This window comes from Nothobranchius furzeri, chromosome 12, assembly GCF_043380555.1.
Source record: "Nothobranchius furzeri strain GRZ-AD chromosome 12, NfurGRZ-RIMD1, whole genome shotgun sequence".
In the NCBI taxonomy this organism is placed as follows: domain Eukaryota; kingdom Metazoa; phylum Chordata; class Actinopteri; order Cyprinodontiformes; family Nothobranchiidae; genus Nothobranchius; species Nothobranchius furzeri.
In genome coordinates this window covers 13,679,432-13,696,323 of record NC_091752.1, presented here as the reverse complement: position 1 = coordinate 13,696,323, position 16,892 = coordinate 13,679,432, and the positions used below count along the sequence as shown (strand labels likewise).

General features: G+C 42.4%; 1 protein-coding gene across 3 annotated transcripts; it reads left to right on the top strand.

The window, feature by feature from the left end:
* The first annotated feature begins 547 nt into the window (after positions 1-547).
* LOC107374349 (uncharacterized) lies at positions 548-16,003 on the top strand. 3 transcript variants are annotated; one of them, XM_015942498.3, is made up of 4 exons: positions 548-712; positions 3,056-3,126; positions 11,923-13,833; positions 14,139-16,003. In XM_015942498.3, the coding sequence occupies exons 3-4, from the start codon at positions 11,937-11,939 to the stop codon at positions 14,795-14,797; spliced, it is 2,556 nt and encodes an 851-aa protein (XP_015797984.3). In that variant the 5' UTR covers positions 548-712; positions 3,056-3,126; positions 11,923-11,936; the 3' UTR covers positions 14,798-16,003. The 3 variants fall into 3 exon arrangements, with proteins under 3 accessions (XP_015797984.3, XP_054590921.2, XP_054590920.2); XM_054734946.2 differs by lacking the exon at positions 548-712 and adding an exon at positions 740-1,729; XM_054734945.2 differs by lacking the exon at positions 548-712 and adding an exon at positions 1,765-2,926.
* Positions 16,004-16,892: the final 889 nt, after the last annotated feature.

The window sequence follows — 16,892 nt, the reverse complement described above, 5'->3', positions numbered from 1 at the left end:
TATAAAGAAAACATTTTGGTGTTAACAAACAAGAATTTATTAACAAAACTGCTGATGTCTTTCCAAAACGTATGTGTGAATCTTAAGCCAAGTAGATTTGCAGTAATGTGACGTAATCGGCAGTCGAAGGACCCCGAGCCGATCCTGCACCCGAGCAGATCCTGTACCGACACCGTCACTCATCCGCACGGTTGACCCCGTGGGGGACGCGCCACTTTTTGGGCAACTGTCTAAACATCCAAATAGCACAGAAGGATATTAGCACGATAGGCTAAAGGACTATGAAGTTGACTCTCGGTATCTCCCGGGATTTTTTCATCCGTTCATGTTTTTTATTTTGGAAAATAAAATAAAAATATGAGTTTATGTTCCCTAAATTTAACACAGACGGTGGTCTGGAACTAATGTGGTTGTGTGTGTGTGTTTTTGTGCGTGTGTGCATAAGTATGTGCGAATGCGAGATTGTGTGTGTGTGTGTGTGTGTGTGTGTGTGTGTGTGTGTGTGTGTGTGTGTGTGTGTGTGTGTGTGTGTGCGCATAAGCGCGTGCTAATGCGAGATTGTGTGCGTGCGTGAATGTGTGCGCGCGTGCTTGTGCGCGTGCGTGTGTAGGCCCGGGACAGCTCAGAGGCTAAAGGAGCTCAGGGCCTGAAGTCCCCGGATGAACCATCATGGCTGCCACTCGCTGAGCTGTCAAGCTCTCCACAGAACAAGGTAAACCCCCGATAACAGCTCAAACTCCTCCATGTTTTCTGTTCTTTAATCGCCGCCGCTGGTTTTAAATGTTGTAAAAACTCGACGCGGCGTTAAAAAGCGGCTCCGCGGCGTCACTTCGTCTCCGCGCGTCTATTCCTGAAGTTATTTTGTCTGTGAGCTCTCATCTTGTGCGTCACGTTAATTCAAATCAGGGGAAGGCTGGATGATTAAACAACGCATTGTTTTTAACGTCAGAACGGTGCGTTTGCGCTGTTCTGATACCAAAGCGAGCCTGAAGACTTTGTTTTGGTTTAATGCTGGCTGCTGTTATCTGGTTTAACGGCAATAGGCTTTGTTTAGTGAAGTTTCTTTCTCCCACCGCTGCCCGTTGGTCTGCCATACCAAAGCAGGCTTGTTTGCACCACAGTAGTTGTTGTTTCATGGAGCCGAGAGACACACCGATAAACCAACAGGTGGACTTTAAAATGGAGCTGCTCTGCTAGATGTGGCCTCCTAATGATGGAACCAGAGCTGGTCAGGAGAAATAAACATTTTCACTTATTTCTTTGACCCTAAAGTGTAGCTTGTCAACATAAACGCATGTTAGTTTTTAAAAAGTGAGTACCACCTAACTTAACTTGTTTTTGCTGGTAATCTGTACGGATGAGTGTCTAATGGTGCTGTACACATGTTAGTGTTGCAGTTTAGTGCAACTTACTTTAAATGTAATATTTTAGCCCATAACCGTAATTATATCTCCATCTTAGGGTTAAAAGTCTGCTCCACATTTATGTAGAAACAGCTGTGGATGATGGCTAAGCCTCAAAACGTGACGTTATCAGCAAACTACTGCGTGGCTGCACTGCACTGGTGTCCAGGTGAGGCAGCCATACCTCCACCTGGCTCAGCCACTCACCTGCCAATATGACACATTAGCGCTCTGAGCCGCTCACCTCCCCTTTTCATCTAATGATCGCAGTTAAAAGGAAATCCTCCAGAATGCTGCAGAATCTGTGTCCACTCTTCTCCTGAGCAGTAAGTCTACCATGAGTTTGTACTTGCGTGCACAAGCTCGTTAACTCGTTTTTTGTCTGAGAATCTTTGACAGTGCATGCCGGGGGGTTGATAGGGGTGCTGTCTATCATCGCCTCCGTAATGCTCTAGGTCCGCCAGGCAACTCCTCTTTCAGAAGCGTTTTTCTAACAGGAAGTGTTGATTAAATAAGTCTCCACCCATGCCGTGACTCCCAAGGCTCCATCAGGAGGAGAAGCAGTTTATTACATTACAGCTTAGATCATGCAGGGTGAATTCTGGCAACCCCCAATTAACAGCGAGAGCGTTACGGCACCAGTGTGCTTAGTTGCTAGCATTCTTACGCCGGGGACACACCGGCCGCGGAAGCGCCGCGAAGCGCCGAGAAGCGAATCGCTCACGAAATTCGGCCGCTGCTCGCCGCTCCTCAGTTCAGATCAGACACGCCCCAGTCGAGGCGCGCCTCGGCTCAGCTGTAGTTTTTCTTTTAAAACACTTGGTGTCCTCCATTTCCTCTCTGCCTTTTCTCAGCTATTTTCCTCTACGTGTGTGCGCGCGCACGTGTGTGTGTGTGTGTGTGTGTGTGAACCTATGGTATGAGTTGTTTCTGCCAGTTGAATCTCTTGGAACCCGCTCCAGTTCTGCAGCTGTATCCTAGCAGTTTCTTCCTAAATGGGTACGTAAATAATCATGTTTTTCGGGGGTCGTACAGCTCCTTGTGTTTCTCAACTTCCATAATTAATTTAAAGTCATCCATCTTAACTGCTTGCCTCAGACTTTCTGCTTCTCTGTCCTGTTTGCTCCGGTGAAAAGACACCCAAAACCACACCCCCCTTCACGTGGTCACACACGCACACAAGTTCGATGTGTGTGTGTGTGTGTGTGTTCGTGTGTTTTTTCTGCAGTGTCTGATTACGAACACATTTGACTATTGCGGAATTTTATTTTGAAATGCTTTATTTTGTTAACTTTACCGGCCTGCCTCTTATGTCTAGGTTTGACTTCCTGCCAGAATTGACGCGATTCACCCGCGGCTCGCGAAAAAAATAGAGCCGACGCCGAAATGATCGCTGCACGGCGCGGGCTGGGGCGCCGGCGCGAGGCGATTCGCGGCGCTTCGGCGGCCCATGTGGTCTATAGAATAGCTCAACAAGGGCGCCGAATGAAGGCGACCCCATTTTCGCGGCGCTTCCGCGGCCGGTGAGTCCCTGGCCTTAGAATTCTTTAAAGGTCCTATATTGTGCAAAATCTACTTTTTTGAGCTTTTGACTATGTTATATTGCTATTTCCTCATGATTTTGGCTTCATGCCTGCATTTTCCTGTTTCAGCTGCAGGTCCTAGCTGGTGTTGTTGCTGCGTCACCACGTGGGAGATGTCGTCGTGAATTTGCCATCTCCAGGTCTGCAGCTGTGTTCTGTTGTGGAATTCACATGTTGGGAGGTGGAGTTTGATCTAATTCAAGTGTCTTATTTCTGGGTTGGAGGAATGGGTTCATGAATCTAACCTCTACTTCATAAAAAAATGACATCTCAGTCATTCCAACAGTAATATTTGATCATATTCTGCCTATGGTTGCTCTTGAAGGTGTAAAATAACATGAGACAGGCCCTTAAAATAATGATTTTAAAATCACCATCTACTCTGATAATGGTTGGCATTAGGGATGCGTGATTGGAAATCGGGCCAGATCACATGATTTTAAAGGATCTGTATCAAGAAATAAATCAGATTTATGACTTTTTAAATAAATCCTGAGATTAGGGCTGTCGCGATTGAGGAATTCCCCCTGCGGTGAGTCAGGGCAGCTCAATATTGCGATATGCGATATTATTGCACCCCATTTTTATTCATGTACTTAGCAAATTTGTTTGTTAATTACTAAACTCATGGCAATATTTCCTTTGAAACATTGTGCTTACACATTTAAAAAATGTTAGAAAAAAATACATGGCCATTTTTAACACTTTATTGAATGCAGATCAAAGGGCAGTAACGGCATTCTCTGACTGAACTTAAAAACAACATTCAGGAGGTTTAACTTTGAAATGCAAATTTGGCTGCAACATCTAACAGAAATAAAAAAAAAGTGCCCTACTGTCTCCTCGATCAGCGCGGACTTTACCTCTCAGCATGCGCTGTTGCGAGATTTAATCAAGTGCGGTAATTGCGGTGGCACGTCATGCAGCGCGGTGGGTTTCTTAATATCGCGATATATTCTTGCGATTATTGTGACAGCCCTACCTGAGATAGATTTTCAAATCGAATATAAATGGCTGTTTTAATTTCAATAAGTCCCTCTACATCAATAATACTTGTTTCTTGTAGGAAAACAAAACAGTAACGCCATAAAATTTACAGCAGGCAAGGACTTAGACACCTAGTGCTGCTGTTAGCAAGCCAGCTAACACAGAGCTAACGTGTCTCCTCGGGAGAGCTGAAATATCTGCAGCTTGGTGGTATTTTAAACCGGACAGCAAAGGCAGAGCTACAGACACTTGTAATGTGTGCATACTGAGCATTCAACGTGCTGGAAAGGACGGCTCCATGATTCGCTGCCTTCAGACAAGCTACTTTCACTGTCGGCTTTTCCCTTCGGGCATCAATAAAGCAGATCACCTGTCTCCATTATTTCCCAGTTTACCTCTAACAGTCACAGTGAAGTCGGACAAAAACGCGGAGCCAGCCGACAAAGAAAGTTACACTAATGAACAAACAGAAATTTCCAACAGACTGCAAACATCAGGGTTTCTTCTGCAGCACCGGTACTGGAGCTACAGGTGTTATGCAGAGAAAAGTTACCCTGTCTGCCGAAGGCTCTCTCTGCCTGCTCCGTCACGTATTGCTGACATTCAGCTGCATTTTGAGGGAGTAAACAACTTGAAATAAGAGCAACGCTGCTACTTTTAAGTATATTCACAATGTAAACACGTTTTTAATCGGCGTACTTCCTAAATAAATAAAAGTGAAACTTAAAGGACAATTTGGATGTGTTCTTTTTTTTCAATGCTTTCTTAAAGTATCAGATCGGGACTCGTTATCGGCAGATACTCAATCAAATGACTCGGAATCGGATTGGGAGCAAAAAAACGTGGTCAGAACATCCCTAGTTGTTACTTCTGTCCATGTTAAATGGAAATGGCCTCACGGGCATTTGTTTCAGGGTGCCCAAGGGCATAGCTTCTAATTTACAAAAATTTATTTTATAGCCTGAAAACTGGCTGAACATATCTATTGTTTCAGTCAAACAGGGAATAGACACCTCTGGCTTAATCACTACAATCAGAATGTCGTCAGCGTAAAGAGTGATCTTATGCTCTCTGTTCACAATATTGAGACCCGTTATATTTTTATTAGCCCTTATAGCCTCAGCCAAGGGCTCTATTATGAGGGCAAAGAGCAATGGTGAAAGAGGACAGCCCTGTTTTGTTCCCCTTAAGATATTAAAGTAAGATCGTAAGCCATTTGTGAGCACAGCTGACAGGATTTTTATATAGAGGTTTTACCCAGTTTATAAAATTTTCTCCCAAACCAAAATTATGCAATGTGTAGAACAAATATGATAATTCAACATGGCCAAATGCTTTCTCTGCATTCAGAGAAAGCACAAGACCATTTACAGATTTCTTCAGAAAAAACTGGATGGTGTTTGGCAGCTGACGCATATTATTAGAAGAGCTACGACCTTTAACAAACCCAGTTTGTTCTACATTGACCAGAATAGGCAACAGACGTTCTAACTGCATCGCTAGAATTCAATAAAGACATGGGTCGATACGACGCAGTCTTCCGGAGGCTTACCCCTTTTTTTAATTAAAGAGATATTTGCTTCTCTCAGGGATTGTGGTACTGTCCCTTTCATAAGAGTCATTAAACACGTTTAAAAGAGGATCAATTAAGAGGCTCTGAAATTCTTTGTAGTATTCCACACAGAGTCCATCCAGACCAGGAGACCTACCGGATTGTAACTCTTTAATTGCCTGCAGCACATTATTTTTAGATATGGGTGCATCAAGACTAATTTTCTGGTCCTCAGACAGACAAGGGAGCTTGAGAGAGAAGAAAAACTTGTCCATTTTCTCAGTTGTGTTGGGCTGTAGTTCAGATTTATATATTTTCATAAAAAATCCTAAATGTATTGTTGATATTAGCAGTTTCAAAAGTTTGTTTTCGTTTGTTTGTTCGTTCGTTTCGTTTATTTCATTCAATCAATCAAATAAAAGTTACATTAAAACAATTCATGTTGACAAATAATCATAAATGAAAAGGAGCAGAAAGATGTGCCCCCCTTTCACATCAAGACATTAGCTGTTCAACTCAAAGCCTGTCGTTCACCTACCCCCCACCCCCAACACAAAACAAGTCTATCAGCCTACTTAAGGTCCTATTATTTCATCATGATACGTTTGACACCTTTTTAAAATACAGAAAATGATTTAGATTGTTTTATTTCACTGTCGAGACTATTCCATAAATAGACACCTTTAACTGAGATATATCTTTCCATTATCGCTGTTCGGAATCTTGGTTTAAAAAAAAATATCAATTCCTTTTAGATTATAATTACTTTCTCTTTTTACAAATTTCTTTAGAATATTTATTGGTAGAACTCCTTTATGTGCTTTGTACATAAGTTTTAATAAATGATATTCTACTAGTTTGTCTAATTTCATGAGGTCTAGTTGTGAAAACATCGGATCCGTATGATCCCTGTATCCACTTCCACTAATAACTCTCACTGCGCTTTTCTGTACAAGAAAAATTGAATATATATATGTTTTGCAGGTATTTCCCCATACTTCGATACAATATGTCAGATATGGAAGAATTAACAAGTTATACAGAATATACAAAGCTTTTATGTTCAACAATTCCTTCGTCTTATTTAGTACTGAAATGGCTCGAGATATTTTAATTTCAATAGCATTTATGTGAGACTTCCACGATAAATGTTCGTCAATAATAACACCTAAAAACTCTTTCTCTCAATTCCTTCAACATTTAACGATACATCAGCACTTTTTTTTACTACTACAAAAAACTATAAACTTAGGCTTTCTTTAAACATCGATAAAACTATTGATATCAACCCATATTTTAAATTTTGTAAATTCATTTTCAACTACATTTAAAACATCTTTTATATTTTCTCCTGAATAAAATAAGATGGTGCCATCTGCAAACTGTATGCACTTGAATAATTTAGAAACCATAGAAATATCGTTAACGTACAAAAGAAAGTGTAATGGTCCCAAGAAAGATCATTGTGGTACTCCACAACTAATGTTATATGTAGAGGATTTTATATTAATTTCCACAAACTGTTGTTGGTTCATCAAATAACTTCGGACCCACCCATGTGCTACTCCTCTAATCCCGTATTTGTATAATTTATCTAATAATATTACATGATCCAGCGTATCAAACGCTTTTTGTAAATCTACAAAGACACTCACCAAAATTGTTTATTATCTATTGCTATTGAAATCTCTTCTACTAAATCAATTATTGCTTTTCAGTTGAATGATTAGAACGAAACCCATATTGACTATTATGCAAAACATTAAGCCTATTAATGAACTTTTTCAGTCCAACAACAAATAATTTTTCCAGAATTTTTGAAAACTGTGGAAGCAGTGATATTGGCCTATAATTAGAGTATTCATGCTTATTTCCACCCTTATAGAGTGGTATCATTCTAGCAGTTTTCATATGTTCTGGAAATATTCCTTTAATAAATGATAGATTGCATATACATGTAAATGGCTTGATAACTAGGTCTATGATGTTTTTCACGAGACATATTCATATCGACATTATCATTTCCTTGATCATCGATAGAAGAGATAATTTGAGAGTCTGCCATTTTCTTTGTTAAAGTAGGGACATATTTGGCATATTTATCTCCTTATTCATTCAATTTTTGTTTTATAAATCTGATTTGACTTTCTACTTCTCTAGTCAGGAGTGTGTCCAGGGCACAGCGAATTGCAGTTATCTCTAAGTTTTTGTGCAGATGAACGAGTGACATATTCTCTCTCAGCCCTCTTTAATTTGGACTCCAAAATCTTCCTCTGCTCGGCATGCCTGCGTCTCTTAGATGATGTATAGAATATAATAAGACCTCTAGAGACGGCTTTAGAAGTTTCCCACAATAACGATGGGTCATTTGTCACGGATAAATTAGTTGACAAAAACAACTCAAATTCCTCTTTAACCCTCCCACTGTCCTAATGGGTGAGCCCGCGAGGAAAGTTGACCATTGAGCAGGGTGGATGGTTTATCCCTTGGGTCCATGTGGCAGGGGTGAGGAGTGAGCACCACCTCACCCCTGCCATGTGGACCTCAAGGGATAAACCATCCACCCTGCTCAATGGTCAACTTTCCTCACGGGCTCACCCATTAGGACAGTGGGAGGGTTAAAATAAGACAAAAACCTTTGATGTGTCAGGATAGAGGGATTAAGCCTCCAAAATCTGCTTGGATTTGCAGGATTTGTAAGAGAATACTGTATAAATACCGCAGCATGATCAGAAATGGTTATTGGGCCTATAAAACTGGAGGTGACCGACCTTAACAGGAGTTTAGGGAGTAAAAAATAATCAATTCTAGTGTGGGCTCTAGATGCATTTGAAAAAAAGTGTATTCCTTAATATTGAGCCCACCATACGTCTACATAGTCCATTTCATCACAAAATGCATTAACAATCTTCGCATGAGAAGATGGCGATAACTTGTCAGGTGGGGATTTGTCTATAATGGGATGTAAATGACAGTTAAGGTCTCCCCCATCAGTGTCTGCGTGACGCCAATATTTATAACTTTAGAAAACACAGTGGTCAAAAGGTCAACTGGAAAGCCAGGTGGGTTATAAACATTCAATATAACAATTTCCTCTCCATAAAGCAGCCCCTTCAAAATCACATCGCATCCCCTTGTGTCCTTTTATACAGTCCAGAGATCTAAAAGGCACATTCTTCTGTACTAAAATGGCCACTCCCCTACTTCATGATGTAAAAGATGAAAAGTAAATCTGTCCAAAACCTCCCTGTTGTAGTTTTAGGTGCTCGATGTCACGAGTCTCCTGCAATAATGCTATCTGTACACCTTCTCTCTTGAGATAATTTAAAACCTTTTTCGTTTAACGGGTGTATGTATCCCCTTCACATTCCAAGTGCATAATTTCAAACCTGATGAGATAATTAACTATAAAGCCAGACATTGCCTTGACACCTGAGCATCACTTGTGAAAAGTCAACTTTACAATTAAACATAGGGCCATATAGAACAATATGTGAACAATTAACAACAAAAAATGTGTATCTAAAGTACACTTCACCTCACATTGGCACAAATGTAAACGCTGTCCCACTCCTAATCTAATCTAAGAGAAGCTCCAGTGAAAAGGATCTCTAATGGAACAAAAATAAATGTCTGTCCAGGATGTAGGGAGGCATAGCTTATGTGTCCCTACTAGGCAATCAAAGTTATTCATAATTCATTACTCCAGTCTAAATACAGTCTACATCCATCAGCATACTCACCTATTATGAGACAGTCCTAACAGTTTGCCGCTCGGCCGAGCAATCAAATCAATCAAATTTATTTATAAAGCGCTTTTCAAAGTGCTTTACTAAATGACCCCAGATTCCCATAACAGGTTAAAAACATTAACACACACACACACACACACACACACACACACACACACACACACACACACACACGTAAAAATTATATTTGGCTGAGTCCAGATGAGCCTAGTAAGGTAAGGCAAGGAAACGCCATCAGAGGAGCCGTCTGCCCCGGCAGCATCAGGTCTTCCACACTAAGTCAGGGCGCTCAGTGGAGGGGGAGCATAGACCCCCACCTATAGAGCGCCCAGGAAGCTACAGTCGACCACCGCTCCCGGGGCAGAGGGCCCCTACAGAGGAAACACTGGATTAAAATGAGTAAAAATATAATAAAAGAGCTAATATAAATAACAAAAGTTAGAAAATAAGTAATAAATAAAATCATATAGACAGTAAAATAATAATATTAAATAATAAAACTGTGCTAAAATATAATCATATAAAACATGCAAAGCAAGCAATAAAATATAATCATGTAAAACGAGAAATAAGACTGTAGTAAATATTTAGATAAAAGCTAACCTAAAAAGATGGGTCTTGAGCCTGGACTTAAAAACATGAACGTTCTCTGCGGCCCTGAGGTCCTCTGGCAGCTCGTTCCAGAGGCGAGGGCCATAACACTGGAAGGACGCCTCGCCGTGAGTTTGTGTCCTGTCTTTAGGGATGACCAGGAGATGCCTGCCAGAGGAGCGCAGAGGCCGTGAGTGTTCATATTGTAAAAGCAGTTCTGATAGATAAGAAGGCCCAAGACCGTTAAGACACTTAAAAACCATTAGAAGAACCTTAAAATGGATCCTGAAACATACGGGGAGCCAATGCAATGATTCTAAAACTGGTGTCATGTGCTCCCGCCTCCTGGTCTTCATCAGGACACGTGCTGCCGAATTTTGTAGAAGAGCATCTATCCGGTGTAGTCCCAAAATTACTCATCGAGAGGCGGGGTGTCTTCAAGGGTACTAACGTAGTGCTCCACCTCAAGAGGGTTGTTAAACACCCTGGTTGATCTGTGAAGGGTTACCTTTAGTAAAGCAGAGTAAATCTGCCTGTATTCTGTGCCGAGTGACCTGAGCTGCTTTTTTACCGCATCATATTCCTTCCTTTTGCGGAGCACTCAGATATAGAAAATCACCGGTAGAGTTTCTCCCTTCATAAAGGAGCTTCTTTCAGACATTAGGAGAGCTGTTTTGGTGGTAGCAGTCTCTCCTCCGTGCTGGTCTGTTTGCTGCTGGGTGTTTTTGGTTTATTTAAACTTGGTAACTTGAACGTAACGTTGGTAAAGCTACTGTTAGCATTTTCACTAACAGCTTCTTGCGTTTGGATAAGCTGTTACGTTTTGGTTTAGAGTTCATCTTTTTTGTGGTGTAGATCTTTCTTTTATTACATTTAGAGTGTTGTGGGTTTTCAGTTTAGTTTAAAATATCACCTTGAGTTTGGTTTAACCACCCAGTTTAGAGTTTGGACCTTTGGAGATCCTTATTTTGGTCCAGAACCCAGTAATCTTTGCCCAGTGGGACATCCCTACTTATTTGTACTTTTGTTTTAATTTCCCACAGGCAGAATTAGTTTAATTATTCCCAACCTGTGGATAGAAATATTATGTTTTTTGTTGTTGTAAATAAACCTGATCATCATTTTCAAATTCAGTTCAAATTCAAAGATACTTTATTAATCCCAGAGGGCGATTGAGTTTCAGTACTCACTGTTCTAAGAATTGATGACTGAGGTCATTCGCAACCCGAGTCGCGCTACCTTAATTAACTTTTAAATCCCACGTTATTGTCCCTTCCTTTTTGCACACGAGCCAAACTCCCCAGGAAGAGTCGTAACACCACTCGCCTCACGCACATAAGTGACCAAAACAAAGCAGCATGGAGACACTCCATCTTCTACCTACTCTCAGGCAGCAGCCTGCACTCCCAAGTTCTACACGTCACCAGAACATAACCAACCAACACAATAAAAGCAGTGTTATACAAAATGAAGGCCTGTAGTGTTTATTCTCTTACAGTAACAATTTATCAATTTTTTTGAGGAATTTATTAGAGATTTTTTGGTTTTTATTAACTGTGCAATAGAAAAATAATCAATAGATTAATTTTCTAAATAGTCATTAGAATAGTCGACTATTCGATAAAATAATCGTCAGAATAATCGTTTTAAAAATCGTTTATCCGCAGCCCTAGGCGAGATGCTTCAGCGATGCGCCTGAAATGCAGCGCGTCAGATATGTTCAGCGCTGTGTAAATCCAACCATAACTAGAATAGCTTCTGTTCGCCATGGAGACGTGCTGCTGCCGCCGTAACGCACCGTAGAAACACCCAGTTTGAACTGGGGTTCAGCTGCAGAGAAAGCCAGTCTCTTCTATTTCACAGGGACCGTTAGCATTCATGGCTTTGCCCACCTTAGCTTTGACATCATATGGAAGCCATGACAAAATAAAAAGAGGCTTTTAATATAATTTGTTTCTTGTTTTTGTGATTGGAGGTTCAATTGAGCTTTAAAACAAACATTTGAGATTATTCCTGCATTTAAAGCATTTTCCTTTGTTTTTTTGCACCTCCAGAAGCCAGAAAAGCCATGGATTTGGTGGACATTTGCACCTCCATTGCACACAATAAAAAACGTGTCAACAAGAAGAATAAAAACGGGCACAAACTGCTCCAACTCAGGAAGACTGCTGTTCAGCCCCCAGCTATGCAAAGCCAAGATAAGAATGGACCAAAGAAGATAGCAGAGGAGTGGGAGCAGAGGGTCTCGTCAAATTATCCTCCACAGGAATCCCAGCAGTGGCGGCACAAGCCAAACCATGGCGGAAGTACACTCAGGTTCACTTGCTCTCAGTGCAAGGATACCTTGGAATATGTACCAAAAGACTTGGTGAGACACTTTGTGGACAAGCACAGGGGCAGCCCACCAGTGTTTTCTTGTCACTTGTGCACATTTAGCACACACGAGTTCTCCTTCCTTCAGGTTCATCTCTTAAGCCACAAGGACACGTTTTCTAGTTGCAGCATGTGCAACGATAACATCCAACGCACATGGCCTGAGTTTAGTGCACATTTGACTATGTATCACTGTCCAAATGGCAAATACTCATGTGACCTGTGCCAGCAGTTCTCCACCGGGGACTTCAGGGTGTTTTTAGAGCACATTTATGGACATAATTTGAACCTGGAAACAGCAGAAGATGTTGATCAGACTCTACGATGTACATACTGCAGCTTTAAGGCATCAGAGAAGCGGTCCAGTTCTAAGCATGCTAAGGCTGACCATGTTTGCAAGACTGGTAACCTGAGGTCACAGACGAAACAAGTTCATTCCATAACACCCAAAGCAGTTGCCATAGTCCCACCAAAGAAGACCAGATTAACCAGAAGTTCAGTTAGGGAGACATGCTGGCTGACGCAGGACTGCCTGACACTGCCTGGGACAGAGTTCCTGGACAAATACTGCCACCTGTCTGATCCACAAACAACACTAGAGGAGACTCAGCAGTTTCTGATGCAATCTGTCGCTGTGGAAACCAACAATAAGAAATGGACCAAGGCTCTTAAAACTGTTCTGTCAAATGTTCCTCAGGAGGTCAACCTGTACCAGTCAGAGAATGGCATCATGACGGACTCACAGGATCTGGCTGTCCTCACGGTCAAAAACAAGATAATGGTGTCTCCCAATGTTTCCGCTTATCCCAGAAGGTTAAAGACAAAAACATTCATGGGCAAGAAAGCTGTCTGCCCTGAGGCTAGTGCTAGTGACACTCCACCAGACCAGATTCAGCCCAGCTTCAAGGATCAAACACCTTCTCTGCAGGTTGAAAACAAACCCCACAATGACGTTTCCACTTCCATGTTGAACAGGGAAAACCAGGAGCTAAAGATGGACAAGGAGCTGGAGGGCAGTGTGTCGGGTGAAGGAGTTCATATCTCTATCAAAGAAAAGTCATCCGCTTGTAGAGTCCTACCAAGAAGCAAAACACAAAGTCGACGATGGAAAAGATGGAGCAGATTTAGAAAAGCTTCGAAATGCGGAGGGAAGACCTTGAAGTTGGTTCTGAAGAAGAATCTCGTGAAGGAGAACCTGTGGGTTTCACAAAGAGATGACGAGGGGAAGGATGTCCATCAGGACGCGTCGGATCCTCGCTGGCCCGTCGAGGAAATGGTTCAACCATCGCATCACAACAGTGGTTCTACTGATGACCCGCCTGAAACCAGAACTTTGAATCTCCAGTTAGAACCTCGCAGCAGATCCGTAAAATCCTTCAGACCCAAAGACACACTTGATGGTTTTCAGTCTTGGCATCAAGACGTGCCGGGTGACCCGAAAAAAATCCCGTTCCTGTGTTCCCTGGAAACTGATCCAAGGTCTGCGTTTGAGACTCAGGTGGAGGTGCTGGTCCAAAAGTCCCACAATGGTCCGTTTTCTCAGGATAAGGAGAGACCTGCTGCTGTGGTTCAGCCTGCCGTCACATCCCATGGTAAGACCACGTATCCCCTTTTCCTTTATTAATAAAACACGGTGCAACTCCCAGCACGGGGAGAAGAAAACCACCAAGCCCAGAAAGCCCAAAGGAGTGGTTATCCAGGGTGTTAAGGTCTGTGTTTGTGGGAGAAGGTGCTTTAACATAAAAAAAGAAAGCGAAAGGATGAGAGAACTTAAAATTAGCACAATTCATACTACAGGGTCCTAGAATGATGTCCTAAAATAAAAGACAGAGGCTTGCATCCCTGTGGGAACAAATCCCACAGCCTGAGATGTGTTTTTCTGCTTCTCTTGTTCCAGATGAGCTGGATCTGCAGGATCTCTGTCCGGAGTTTTCTGCGCAGCAGAAGGATCAGACCATTGAAGCAATAGAAGATGGAGAAGTGGACCTCTGCAGCAGAGTCCATTCAACAGTTGATAAAGTCATCCCGCAACGTTCCCCACCGGCGTCCGGGCATCGGTGGCAGCCGGTCTCCAGACGCCAGGAGAGAATCCTGAAACTAGTAGCTATGAATCCGTCTCAGGCGGTGAAACATCCAGCCGGAGACCAGCCTGTTGTGGTGCTGAATCATCCTGATGCCGACATCCCTCAGGTGGCCCGGATCATGGAGGTTGTGAACAGGTACAGTGAGGTGCAGAAAGTCCTCCTGTCCCACAGCACCCTCGCTGCGCTCACGGCTTTGGACAGAGCTACGGCCGAGACGGACCACCCAGCACAAACCCAGAACCCGGCCGGTGTACAGGAGAGGTTCACTCTGAAGCTGAAATTTCGTAGGTTGACGAGAAAAAAGTATGAAATCGTCGGGACGTCTCCCAGCCAGGAGTCGGTGTCCAGATTTCCCTGCTGGTTTTGCGGCCGGGTCTTTACGAGTCAGGAAGTCATGATGGCCCATCGGCAGCGACACCTGATGGAGTGGAAAAGGCCAGGTTGTGAAAAGTCACTGACACTGGATAAATAACTGGATCTCTGCAGATCAGTAAAACTGTAACAAACATTTATTTTTAGTCTTAATTTGGATTTTGTTGATTTAAACCCAATCAGACTTCCTGGAAGCGTCACTTTCTCAGGGTTTCGTATCTTTTCTTTTGGTTCGTCCCACAGTCGCAGCATACATCAGTGGTTCCTAGTGGATCTCTACACCAGGGCTGAGGGCCACGGTCATGTTCTCTGAAACACTGAAGCACGTTTGATTTGTATTCTGGAGCAGTGTGTGTACGGGTCTGCCATGCAGTGTGTAGCGTAGCGTTCATATTTATGTTCTAGTTACAAAAGAGGCCTGCAAGTAACTCGCATTTTGTTTTAAAAACGAGTCAATAAGCTGTTTTATTCCACATTTATTTATGATGCTTTTATGTGGATTATTTCTGTAATCAGATTACTTCTTGTATGAATTAACAAAGATTTCTGGATTCAGCTGTTGCTCCCTCTCTTCTCTTGGTGGGTTAAAGCGATAGTCTGGCATTTTCAGTTGTCTCTTTGTGGAAATTATAAATATTAGTGGAACAGACTCGGTATGGAGAAATGCCGTAGTTTATATCCAACAGCACTGATCAGCTGTACTCGTTTAAACAACTGGGCCTCCTACATTTCTTGTTTTCTGTTGACGAGCAGCAGGTGAAGCAGCACTTCCTGGTTTTCCAGCAGGAATTTCTGTATTTGTCCTAAAATGTGATGGTTCATTAAATCGTTTTCTGAGATGGGGTAACCCAGCCAGACTAGCCGTTAGCTCTTCAGTCCTGTCATATCTTAACCACCTTTCTCCAAATTGAGGATGTTCAATAAACGTTTAAAACTTTCACAGAGAAACGCTTAAAAACAGCCAACAAATCCTTCAACTTCTGACTTGAAATGATGCAAATGATTGAATTACACTATGACAGATTTCTCAGCCACGACCTCACCGTTTCAGACCTCTGCCTATGACAATCAAAGCAGCAGCAACGCCTAATCAAGCCACGCCCCCTCAGTGTTTACACGGCAACAGGGCTCCTGTGTGTGTGGGTCATGTTAATTTTCAGTGAAATGGTTTAGAAACAAATGTAGTCTGAGAATTTTCACCAAGTGCCTGGTAAATGCATGAGTTTGACAGCATTATTTATGGAATAATGATTTGATCTGAAAGTATGAGCAGAGTTTATTCCAATAAAGATATACTGAAGTGTCAGTCACTGTCTTACTGCAGCAACACTTCACATTAACGCTGAAACATCACCAGGCACCTACACAACCTAAAAACCCCTAACGACTACTCAGTGAATTCCCTTCGAAACTCAAAACGGGCTTTTACTTCCACTCTGAACCTGACCTGTGCACTGCCTTTAGTATCTAACATTTCAGCATTAAAATATAGGAAATGGAGCTTAAATATATTATTGGCTACAAGATGGGATCTGCTTCATGTTGACAAGGCTCTTGCTTTTTTGCTCTCGTTACAGGCTGGAATTCACTGTGAAAGTATAAGATTATAATATTAATAGATGCTACGTGCATCCATGTTTAAACCTAATGGTGCTAATTATTTTCATTAATCACGATGATCTGAGTTTATTCTACAGAAACCAGCGCCCTCGTTCATCCACCGTCGTGACTCGGATCTGTGCGTACTTCATGTGTAGGAACGACTTTCCTGTGTGTTTACTATCCAGTACGCGTGTGTGGAAACGTTCCTCAGAGCAGCTCTGACCGTGCGTAGGAACAGCATCTAGTGGCAGAACGGGGGAACTGTCAGTAACGATGTCAGTGGAGAAACAGCTGCAGCACACACCTGCTGCTAGAACCTAGAAAGACGCCTGAGACCCACGGGAACCTGACATTCAAGCATGGCTGCTGTGCTGTTATTGGCTCTCTGGAGGGAACAGGTCCTCTGATCTGGTGAGATTCCAGAGAGGCTCTTCAGCAGATGCCGCTTCCTGTTGGAGATCCTTCTGGAGCGATGCTGGGATGTGACCCACAAACACACCGCACCAGTCTGGTTCCAGTCCAGATTCAGTTATTGACAACTTCAGGATTTCTCCAGGAGAAGAATACAGGGATTCCCCTCATGAGCTTTGGAG